Here is an 11,255-nt window from a genome sequence, read left to right as displayed (position 1 = left end):
AAAAAAAAAAATAAATAAATAAATAAATAAAATTGGAGGCTGGGTGCGGTAGCTCATACATGTAATCCCAACACTGTGAGGCTGAGGCTGGCAGAACACCTGAGGTCAGGAGTTCGAGACCAGTCTGGCCAACATGGTGAAACTCCAGCTCTACTAAAATAAAAAATTGGCCGGGTGAGGTGGCAGGTGCCTGTAATCCCAGCTACTTGGGAGACTGAGACAGGAGAATCGCTTGAACCCAGGAGGCTGAGGTTGCAGTGAGCTGAGACTGTGCCATTGCACTTCAGCCTGGGTAAGAAGAGCAAAACTCTGTCTCAAAAAAAAAAAATTGGAAAGTTCTTTAAGATATAAGTGCAAAAGAAAGCAAGACATGTAGAGTATCATGATGTCTAAAAACACATAACAACTACATATGCATTAGAAAATGCTTACTATACACCTACATATGCATTAGAAAAAAACTGCAAAAAATGCATACCGAATTTTCAATACTAGCATCTCTCTGGAAAGGAGAATGGAAATGGGAGTAGGGATAGGCAGCAGGGAAACTCTTTTACCTTTGTATTCTTTTGTGTGATTTACTTTTTAAAAAATGAGCCTCTGCTCAATTCTATATACTCAACTTCATCTTAAGAATAAAGTGGGCTGGGCGCGGTGGCTCATGCCTATAATCCCAGCACTTTGGGAGGCCGAGGCGGGTGGATCACGAGGTCAAGAGATCAAGAGATCGAGACAATCCTGGTCAACAAGGTGAAACCCCGTCTCTACTAAAAATACAAAAATTAGCTGGGCGTGGTGGTGCACGCCTGTTGTCCCAGCTACTCGGGGGGCTGAGGCAGGAGAATTGCTTGAACCCAGGAGGCGGAGGTTGCGGTGAGCCGAGATTGCGCCATTGCACTCCAGCCTGGGTAACAAGAGCGAAACTCCATCTCAAAAAAAAAAAATAAAAATAAATAAATAAATAAAGTGAAGCCATCCCTACTCACTTTGCAATGGCCTCGTCACGGTCCCTGATGGCCTTCTGAAGCTGCTCCTTTGGCTCCTTGTCCTCAGATGTCACTCTGAGTCGGTCTCTCTCCTCTTTTAGGGCAGTCATCTCCACACTCAGCAGTGTCACCTAACAGGGAATGAACATGGTATCACTGACCTGGGTGGTTTTCCCTCAAAGAAGAAAAGTGGAAGAAAGAGACCCTAGGCAGGCCCAGGTAACATGTGTTGGGGTGCAGGCTGATAGCATTCCACTGCCATTCTGCTCCAAGGGACAGCCTGTCTGTCTTGAAGAAAGGGTACCACATGCTAGGCTTGAGCTCAGTGGCAAGGGAGCTGGGGGAAATTCAGCCCTGGACTTGCAGCCATAGGCCAGATCCTCTTTGCCCTCAGCACAGCATACTACCTCCTTCATCTCAAGGCACTCCAGGTAATGAGTGAAAGAAGACCATAAGTGCATCATGACACACATTTTTTAGGGCAGGAAATCCAGTTTCCTTTCCCATCATCTTCCACTCAACATGGATGCTGCTATCAACAGAGCCCTGGATGGTTCCAAAGCTTGAGACCCTGCTCTCGTCTCTAGCAGCACTTGGCACAGCCCAGCTCTCTTTCATTCTTCCTCATTCAGCTCCCCACGTGAAAGCCACAGGGAACCTGGACACCTAAATGACATTATCATCTTTCACCTCAAACCTGTTACCTTTTCTGTGGTCTGTGCATCATCAGGGAAGGGCACCAGCCTTCTCTGGTCCTCGTGCCCCAGCTGGGAGTCAACCTTTGGCAGTGAGGCACCCCTCCAGTGGCTCCATCAGGGACCACAGCTTCCCCTGCCCCATAGTATGGTAACCCTGTGTACGTCATAATCTGTGTGATGGCAGGAAGCGTGTCACGTCCATCTGTGCGCATCCCAGAGCCTGGCTGTGGTGCTTAATCCCAAAGCAGTAGACAATTGTCATTTTTTGGCTAGTCATCATTCAAACTCTCTTCCTATTTTGAAAGGGGCATTCCTAATTGTGTGAGACTTGGTGTGAGACAAGGCTCGATCTCCAACTCAAGAAGCCAATGGGAAAGACATTTCCTTTCCCAGGCAGCCTGGGCACAGGCCTGTGACCAAACTTGCCAGTTATACCCCTTTCCAGGGACTGCAGCTCTGAGCACAGCAAAGCCCCAGGCGAGTGGGGAATTACTAACGAGGGCAGTTTGTTTCTGTTGTCCCTTTCCTATGGCCTTTTCTTGTTTTGGAGCCGAGTTCTCCCACTTTCCTGTTGATTCTGTAAGCTATAGATCTAATATATTCTCTTTCTGGTTACATTAGGCAGAGCACATTTTTGCTGTTTGCAACCAGAAACCCTGCCTGGTAGAGCTTTCAATAAATATTTGACTAATGAAAGGGCGGGAGCCCCTTCTTCTCAGTTGATAGGCTCAGACATGAGTCAGGATGCCTAACCTTGCCTTCATGTTAAATATTACGCATACTTTGACATTTTTCTAAGAGGGGATCCATCCATACAGGTCTTCCTCCCTCTCACAAGGGGACAGCTGCCACCTTTCAGTATACTCATCTATTCTTCAAGTCCCAGGTCTAATCCTCTTCAGCTAGAATGAAACTGAGCAAAGGCCCTACGTGTAAGCCTGAAGATCAAGCTTCCCTTGATACTGAAGTGTCTGAAAATCAATATACTTCAGACACTCCCCAGACTGAGATGGCAGAGCTGCCAGCCCCTGGGGTAGCAGACACTCTGAAGGAATTCAGAGGACACCCAACAGTGAAGAGGGACAGGAAGACAATTTGTTGCTACTATAAGCAATGGGTTTTGTACTCTGCAGAGTCTGGCAGGGAACATCAGGGCTGGGTGCTCTGTACTGAGAATAGCCCAAAGGAGCAGCTTTCCTGGTAGGGACAGCTGGGTAGGTAGGGAGGGTACCCTTGGGGAATAACAGGCTAGAGCACCTGTGGCTCCCCAGCACACACATGCATCCAACCCTGAGGCAGACAAGGCACCAGGGCAGAGCACAGCCTCCCCGTATTTATCAGTAGACTCTGCAGCCTGATAGGCCAGGACTCAAGACCCACAAAGCACCTGGTAGAGACAGCCAGACCTCCTTAGACCAAAAGAGACCTGACATGGCCTTGGGCCAGCTGTGGGCCAGTCAGACCTTCTGCCAGCCAAGTAAGGGACAGGTAAAACTACATGCTAGGCAGGAAAAGCCAACTTTTAATATACTCAAAATAAAACTCCTTCAGAAGAACTTTTTACTTTGGCCTAAAAAACCTGGTAGAGTTATAGCTTACCAGACATGTGCCTTGGGAGAGGTGACAAGGCACTTATCCTCTTTGAGCTATACACTTTTCATAAAAAGCAGGAATAGAAATAGTTATTTCTCACCACTGAGTTGTTGAGGAGTACGACCAGATAAATGACATCACGGGCTCAGTGCAATGCTTGGCATACTGCTGTAAGCTCTACTCTCTCCTCCCTCCTGCAAGGTGGGACCTAATCACTGCTGTCATGAGAACTGAGCTGGCTTGTTATACAAAGACTTAGGTTACATCCACCCCCAAATCCACTTTTCCCAAATAAGGTTGTGTCTCCGAAATTAAGTAGCAAAGAAAACATCCCAAAGCCAGATATTGAGGGCTTAATTTGCTCTTTCGTTCAACAATATCTGAGTGCTTATTCTAAGCAAGGCACTGTGCTAGATGCTTTAGGAGAGGACAAGGCTAAATCAGATCTTGAACTCATCCTTATGGGGTCTAGGGTTTGACAGAGACGAGATGTGAGCAGGGTAACTGTGACAAGACAGAGCCGGGGTACTCCATGAGGAAGGGAATCAAGAGGGTTTCAGGAGAAAGTGAAGCTGGATTGGGAACTTGAAGGATGAGTAGCATGGAGATATGGACAGGCAGGAGGGAAGGGCCTTGTGGGCACAGAGAAAGCTAGGGAGAAGGCCCAGATGGGGGTAGCATGGGGAGCGTGTGCCACTGCCCTTTATATCCTACGTTCAGTTCTGCTAAAGCAAATGGGGCAAGAGGGAAACCAGAGGGACAGAGGCTGTGTGGCTGGAAAGCGGCCAGACTGCATGGCCACAAGGGCTCAAGGCTTCCTGCCATTTGATAATGGGAACCCACCCAAAACTTGTAAGGGGCGTCCCACTTTCAAGTCACGCTTCAGGAAGATCAATCCAAAGCATGTGAGGGTGGGCGGGCTGAGGGAAGGCAGATAAATTGGGAAGTGGTGACCACAGCCAGGGTGTGAAAGGATGCAGGTCTTGAAATAGGGCAGGAGCTAGGAGGATGGGGGATGGAGGAGAGGGCCATGCTGAGATTTCAGAGAGGCACCCAGATATGACAAGAAGCCCACAGGCTCCCAGCACTCGCTCTCTGCATGTTCATGCCCCTTCTGGAGTAACAAGTGTACACTCAAGTCAAGCATGAAGGATCCAAACAACAGAACTGGGATGTTTCTTACTGAGCCTCCTATCACCTGGCTGACGGGCCTGAGAACTGGCTGCGGTCCTCACTTATAACATGTTCATATTCTAGACTAATCATGGAAGATCCCCTGCATCCTAGCAGCTGCTCCATGCACACCAGAAGTGAGGGGTGGGCCATACGGAGAACAGAGGAGGGGGCAGTTCCTTGCCACTGATGGGGGTGGGATGAAAGGGGGCACAACACCATGGGAAGGACTTTGTTCCTTAAGCACAGTAACAGGTGCCGGCAAGTCTTCAGGTCTGGCTATGGATTTTGCTTCTGAAAAATAATTACCAGTCAAATTAAACCTAAGTTTTCTTTTATTTAAAAGTTTGGGTAGGCTTCTAGCCCCCACATTTTTGGCCTAGGGGATCTTCCATGATTAGTCTAGAATATGAACATGTTATAAGTGAGGACCGCAGCCAGTTCTCAGGCCCGTCAGCCTCCGGCCTAGTTTCCAAGAGAGAGAACACTCTCAGGTAGGAAAGTAACAGGCTTAGAGGCTGGGTCAGCCATCAGATGAGTTTTGAGCCCAGTCCAGGAGCTGTGTGCTAGAACCTCAATCCCACCTCACCATGTCTGGGCCCTGCCCCTAAAAGGGCTCAGAGATGGCTCTGACTGTCCTCATGGCATGGCACTGTGAGGTCCTGGAGAGCAGGTGCCCTGCACATCCATCTGGTGGCTCTCAGTGTCTAGTGCAGTACTAGGCATGCAAGTGGGTGTCAGTGGATGCAGAACCAACCTTGCATGAGGAATGCCATGCCTACCGTGATGGCTGCAATTTTGGCAGTCATTCTGGGACTCAATCTGCACCCTACGCCTGCCTTGGGAGGCCAGTGTTACTCTCCATGAGGTGGCTTTGGTAGGTGCAGTGCAGTTGAGAGGTGTTCTGCTTTGACTGAACATTTGGGAAGAGATAACCTACAGGAGAAGTTCAATTTTATATCCCGGTGGGACATGAGTACAACCTTTTGCTTGGTGAACTATTTGAAACAGAATCGACAGGAATTGGCCTAAACCATTATTGGCTGAATTTCTAAGGAAAATTTCCAGGTGGAAATGGCTTCCTAAAAATTTACTTATTTATTTATTTTGAGACAGAGTCTCCCTCTGTCACTCAGGTTGCAGTGCAGTGGCACGATCTCGGCTCACTGCAACCTCCGCCTCCTGGGTTCAAGTGATTCTTCTGCCTCAGCCTCCTGAGTAGCTGGAATTACAAGCACCCACCACCATGCCCAGCTAATTTTTTGTATTTTTAGTAGAGACGGGGTTTCACCATGTTGGTCAGGCTGGTCTCAAACTCCTGACCTTGTGATCTGCCCACCTCAGCCTCCCAAAATGCTGAGATTACAGGCATGAGCCATTGCGCCTGGCCCCTAAATATTCTACAATAGAATTTTGGCAACCTACAATATGTTTATGTTTCTGAATAAAATAATGCCCCCTTCCATTCACGATGGGGTTCTGGTTTTATAATTTTGATAAACAAAACAACAAAACCAGTTAATATCAAAGAACTCATAAACAGAAGCACCCCATGGAAATTTAAATAGGCTTTAAAATTAAAACTTTTATTAATGCAAGGACCTTTTAGATCCAACTTTCTCCTGCATTTTATTTTTCCATTTTAGAAGATCTGTCTCTTAATCTGAATCACTTTCTGGCCAAATTACCTGCTGAAGAACTTAGGTTTCAGGCTGGTGAATGTCTGTGGCTGCCTAACCCCAGTCTCCAGCATTTGGCTGCAAGCAAGCCACAGCTTTTTTGAGACAGAGTCTCACTCTGTCATCCAGGCTGGAGTATAGTGGCACAATCCTGGCTCACTGCAACCTCTGCCTTCCTGGGTTCGAGCAATTCTCCCACCTCAACTTCCCGAGTAGCTGGGATGATAGGTGTGTTCCACCACATCTGGCTAATTTTTCTATTTTTAGTAGAGATGGGGTTTCGCCGTGTTGGCCAGGCTGGCCTGAAACTCTCAACCTCAAGTGATCCACCCGCCTTGGCTTCCCAAAATGCTGGGATTACAGGTGTGAGCCACTGTGCCTGCAAAGCCACTGCTTGAAATGGCATCTTTGTGTCCTTGTTATCTGGTCACTCACAGAAGGAAGAGGACAGTAGGTGGCTGGAGGTGGGTCCCCTAATATTTTCCAAGAAAATATCAGGAAGACTAATGGGATAATCCCCCAAAAAGGGGAGTTTCTTTCTATAAAGATATTTGAAATGTAAGTTTCTTTCTGTAAAGATACTTGATATTTGAAATGTACTAACAGGGGCTGCATGTGGTGGCTCACACGTGTAATCCCAGCATTTTGAGTCCGAAGTGAGTGGATCTCTTGAGCCCAGGAGTTCGACACCAGCCTAGGCAAGATGGTGAAAACTCATCTCTACAAAAAAATACAAAAATTTAGTTGGGCATGGTGGCACATGCCTGTAGTCCCAGCTACTTGGGCAGCTGAGGTGCAAGGATTGCTTGGGCCCAGAAGTCAAGGCTGCAGTGAGCTGTGATTGCACCACTGTACTCTGGCCTGGGCAACAGAGTGAGACCCTGCCTCAAAAAGAAACAAAAAAAAAAAAAAAAAAAAGAGGAAATACTGACTGAAGTGAAAGGCAGAATTAAATTCCATCTCAAAGAAACCTCATGTAGCAACAATGAATGAACAGCTTTGAGCCAGGAAAGGAGAGGGTCAGGAGCAGGTTTAGAAGCTACTGGTTTGGTGCCACCCCAGCCCCTACTCCCCAGCAGGACAGAACCTCTACACATGACCATAGTCAAAATGCAGAGCCTTTATGTATCTCCTAGGATAGACTTTAGAAGCTCCTTTTTGGGTGGGGCTGCCTATAAATCTTTTAAAGTTTTTCAGATCAGAATATAAATGTCCTTCTCCAGCATTCTCATTTGAGAGATTTTATCTCTCATTTGAGAGAGAAAATCATGATCAAAGGAGAAATCAACAGCAAGGATAGCAGTAAGTTCTTCTAAAGCTGAGGAACAGGCTGAGAGAGGTGATGGCGCTTACAAAAGGGAACTGTGCTGTCAAGATCAATTGTTCCTTGGTTTGCAAACTTCCCTGCCCAGCAGCTGCTGGAAAAGCATTTGTAAATAGCTGGAGGGCTGTCAGCACCTTCCAGTCAGATTAACTTTGGCTCTGTATAAGGCAGAGAGAGTGTCAGTGGAGGAAATGGAGGGGCAGCTATTCTTATTCCTGTCAATTTTACTTTAGGCCAAACTAAAGGACTGCATTCTTCTCTTGAAGACACTCAGTTTACTTCAACTTCAGGTCACCATTCCCTAATGATATGATGAAGGAGAGCCACTTTTCATACAGAAGTGGGAGAGAGAAACTCACAAGGGTCCGGCGAGAGCCAGAGGCAGGTGCACATGCCCTGCACTGGACTGAAGGTGGGGGTGCTCACCTGACTGTGGAGTCGCTGCAGCTCTTCTAGGCTTTGCCTCAGTTTACCCCTCTCTCCCTCCATGAGCTCTCTCAGGGCTCTTGAGTCCTCACTGGTCTGCCTTATCTGTTCTTCTAAGGAGTCATCATCAAGTCTCCGGGAGCTCTGACAGCAAAAGAAAGACAGCCAGACAGTGATGGTAATGGTAGAGGAGAGATGGGGAGGGGTGAGAGAGATGGTTAGTGGGGAGAGAGAAAGAAAGGAGAAATGGGGGACAGCAGAGAAATGGTATGGGGAAAGAGTAGGGAAGATGGAAGGAAAGAGAAAAAGGAGGGCAGAGACAAAAGATGGAAGGAAGAAGGGGTGGAGAAGAGAGATTGCTCAATTTCAACCTGTAAGCAGATGTTCACTTTTGTTTCAGGCTTGAGGAAAAGGAAGCTGTGTGGCGTGAACAGCATACCACAGTCTGATAGCTCTCTTCTCCCACAATGACCTGGCCTCACATTACAATACCTCCACAAATCAACACCGCATGATCAGACAGAACAGCTGTCCTTCATCTTACTTTACCCAATACAGGTAGAAAGACACAACTTTTCTGTAGGAGGATGGAACATGAGGAGAAATAATAGCCCAAAAGGTAGGAGTGTGAGTAGAGGGTAAGTCAGGGAGAAATCTGTCATGAAGCCGGAAGAAATGCCAGTCTGCCCAGGATGCCCATGGAAACAGTCCTCTCCTCCATAGGTGGCCACATCTGGGATTCTAGAGCTGATCTTCTTAGAACTGATCTTCTCAACTTTCTGTGCTCATTTACATTCTTTTAGTGGAAGCTTCAGATCTTTTACTTTTGCCAATTCACAGCTAACCCTACCACTAGGACCAAATGGCTACAGAATAGCAATTTATAGTTTTTACTTGTATCCAAACTTCTATATGCAAAATTTCCAAGGAAATTTAAACTGGAAGCCGCATTGTCTGTGTATTACTACCTGAAGAAAAGGTCTCCATGTGTACCTGGTGTCTGCAGGAAGCTGACTTTGGAGCCCTGACACTTGGCCCCTCTGCTTCATCACACCAGTAGTTGGTGTTCTCAAACAATAAGGGCTCACGGACAGGCACAGTGGCTCACGCCTGCAATCCCAGCACTTTGGGAGGCTGAGATGGGTGTATCACTTGAGGTCAAGAGTTCAAAACTAGCCTGGCCAACATGGTGAAACTCTGTCTCTACTAAAAGTAAAAAAATTAGCTGGGTATGGTGGTGAGTGCCTGTAATCCCAGCTACTCAGGAGGCTGAGGCACAAGAATCACTTGAACCCGGAAGGCAGAGGTTACAGTGAGCCAAGATTGTGCCACTACACTCCAGCTGGGGCGACAGAGTGAGACTCTGTCTCAAAAACAAAAACGAGACAAAACAAAACAAAACAGTAAGGGCTCAGAAGAAATTCTTGGAGATATTTCATAGGGTTTCAGTTCCAGGGCTGATCTCACCTTCTGTACTGGGTTCTAACCTGCCAATAGCCAGCTCCTGTGGGGTAAGGACCATCTCAGACTGGCCTCTTACCGTGGGCTCCATGCCATCCACAATACTCTGTATCAGTCTCTTGAGCTCGTTGAGGGCAGTGCGCAAGCTGCCGGCTGGCACATCTTTGGCAGACGAGGTTTCTGAAGACTCGTCCATGGAGGAGTCCGTGGAGACGGCCGAGTCAGCGCTGTCATTGCCTCGAAGATGTGAGCACAGATAGCGAACCTGGCAGTAGGCTTCCCAGAGCTGCAGTCTCAGCTGTTCCACAGAGAATTATTCTTCATTATGGACTCTAGAGAAAACTGCCATCTGGCCATCTTTTTCTAGCATCTGAACCCAAAATACTGACACCCAAGACACTAGTTCGAGGAGAAAGGGCTTTTTGTTCTGTTTGTTTTTTTAACTTATTGGTCCCAAGAAATAATACTTATTCTGAGCCAAGTACATCTATATAGACTCCAACTTCTTATTTTCCCCATTCTCTAGCTTCTTCCATTTGCAGAATAAATCACTTCTTTATGTAATCAGTTTGGTGGGAGTCAGAAACCAATTAGTAGAATGAATGGTTCTAGGTATTACAAAAAGTGTGAAAAGAAACCAATTAGATGGGGAAGATGGATCATGATTGCTCTGGAACTCTGTCAATATAAGAGGTATGGAGCTGATGGCACAAGCATTTCCTAAGAGGAACTGGGGTGACAATGACTGGGAACTGGCTGTACCTGTGATACTCTGTCCTCTAGCAATTCAATGCCTTAATGGATAAGGTGGGTGGAAAATGAAGGGCCAGGGACATGCTACATCAAGGCCTGCTTCACAACACTCTAGCCAGCAGGCCAAGGGGCTGACACAGGCACAGGGGCACAGCCTTGCCAGGCTGGCAGCTGAGCACTAGGGAGGATGGGCCCTGAGCAACTCCAGGGAGCCTCTCCTGTGGGGTAACAGGCAGGTCAGCACCTGCTCTCGCTCTTGCTCCAGCTCCTCGGCCTCCATGCTCTGCTCAATCTCTGACAGGAGGGATGTGCTGGTGGCGGCAGAGCTCTGCAGACTCCTCTCCTCGTTGAGTTCTTCCACCTTCACCTGTAGCTGTCGGCAGGAGAGACGCACCTCCTGAAGCTCCAGCTGGCTTTGGTGCAGCTTTCAAAGGAAGAGCAAATGGTAGTGAGGTTTACCAAACACAAAAACCGAGACAAACTGACCCTCAACCTGATCATGCTTCTGGGTCCAACCACCAATTTACAGAAAAATAAACAGGAGAGAGGAACGTGTTAAACTGCATCAGGAGATGCACTCAGCAAAATCCTGATCTAGAAAATTCTGGCCGGGCGTGGTGGCTCATGCCTGTAATCCCAGTACTTTGGCAGGCCGAGGCAGGCAGATCACCTAAGGTCAGGAGTTCAAGACCAGCCTAGCCAATATGCTGAAACCCTGTCTCTATTAAAAATACAAAAATTAGCTGGGCATGGTGGTGGGTGCCTGAAATCCCAGGTGCTCGGGGACTGAGGCAGGAGAATTACTTGAATCCGGAAGGTGGAGGTTGCAGTGAGCAGAGATTGTGTCACTGCGTTCCAGCCTGGGTGACCGTGTGAGACTCCATCTCAAATAAAAGAAAATTCTACAGGACAAACAACTCCATTTTCTTAACAAAAACAATGTAAGGGGAAAAAAAAAAAGATAAAGGAGAAACACAGAAATAAAAAAAGAGGCCGGGCGCGGTGGCTCACGCCTGTAATCCCAGCACTTTGGGAGGCCGAGGCGGGTGGATCACGACGTCAAGAGATCGAGACCATCCTGGTCAACATGGTGAAACCCCGTCTCTACTAAAACTACAAAAAATTAGCTGGGCATGGTGGCGCGTGCCTGTAATCCCAGCTA

At 47.5% G+C, this 11,255-nt stretch overlaps 1 protein-coding gene across 7 annotated transcripts in view; it reads right to left on the bottom strand.

Moving 5' to 3' along the window:
- The window catches only part of BICDL1 (BICD family like cargo adaptor 1), a 107,514-nt gene that overhangs the window by 8,325 nt on the left and 87,934 nt on the right, over nucleotides 1–11,255 (bottom strand). For 3 of the 7 annotated variants that reach the window (XR_001819569.2, XM_017510221.2, XM_017510220.2), the window contains 4 exons: nucleotides 10,338–10,517; nucleotides 9,420–9,638; nucleotides 7,880–8,023; nucleotides 987–1,117 (listed from right to left, as the gene is read on the bottom strand). Coding sequence is in view for 5 of the 7 variants with exons in the window: in XM_017510221.2 (XP_017365710.1) it covers nucleotides 987–1,117; nucleotides 7,880–8,023; nucleotides 9,420–9,638; nucleotides 10,338–10,517 (674 nt within the window). In the remaining 2 variants the exon portion in view is untranslated. The remainder of the gene's footprint in view (nucleotides 1–986; nucleotides 1,118–7,879; nucleotides 8,024–9,419; nucleotides 9,639–10,337; nucleotides 10,518–11,255) is intronic. The other 4 variants (XR_005197133.1, XM_017510222.2, XM_017510223.2 and 1 more) reach the window with 2 other exon arrangements.

This window comes from Cebus imitator, unplaced genomic scaffold (assembly GCF_001604975.1).
Source record: "Cebus imitator isolate Cc_AM_T3 unplaced genomic scaffold, Cebus_imitator-1.0 Scaffold434, whole genome shotgun sequence".
NCBI classification, from domain to species: Eukaryota; Metazoa; Chordata; class Mammalia; order Primates; family Cebidae; genus Cebus; species Cebus imitator.
This window is presented reverse-complemented; position numbering and strand designations above follow the sequence as displayed.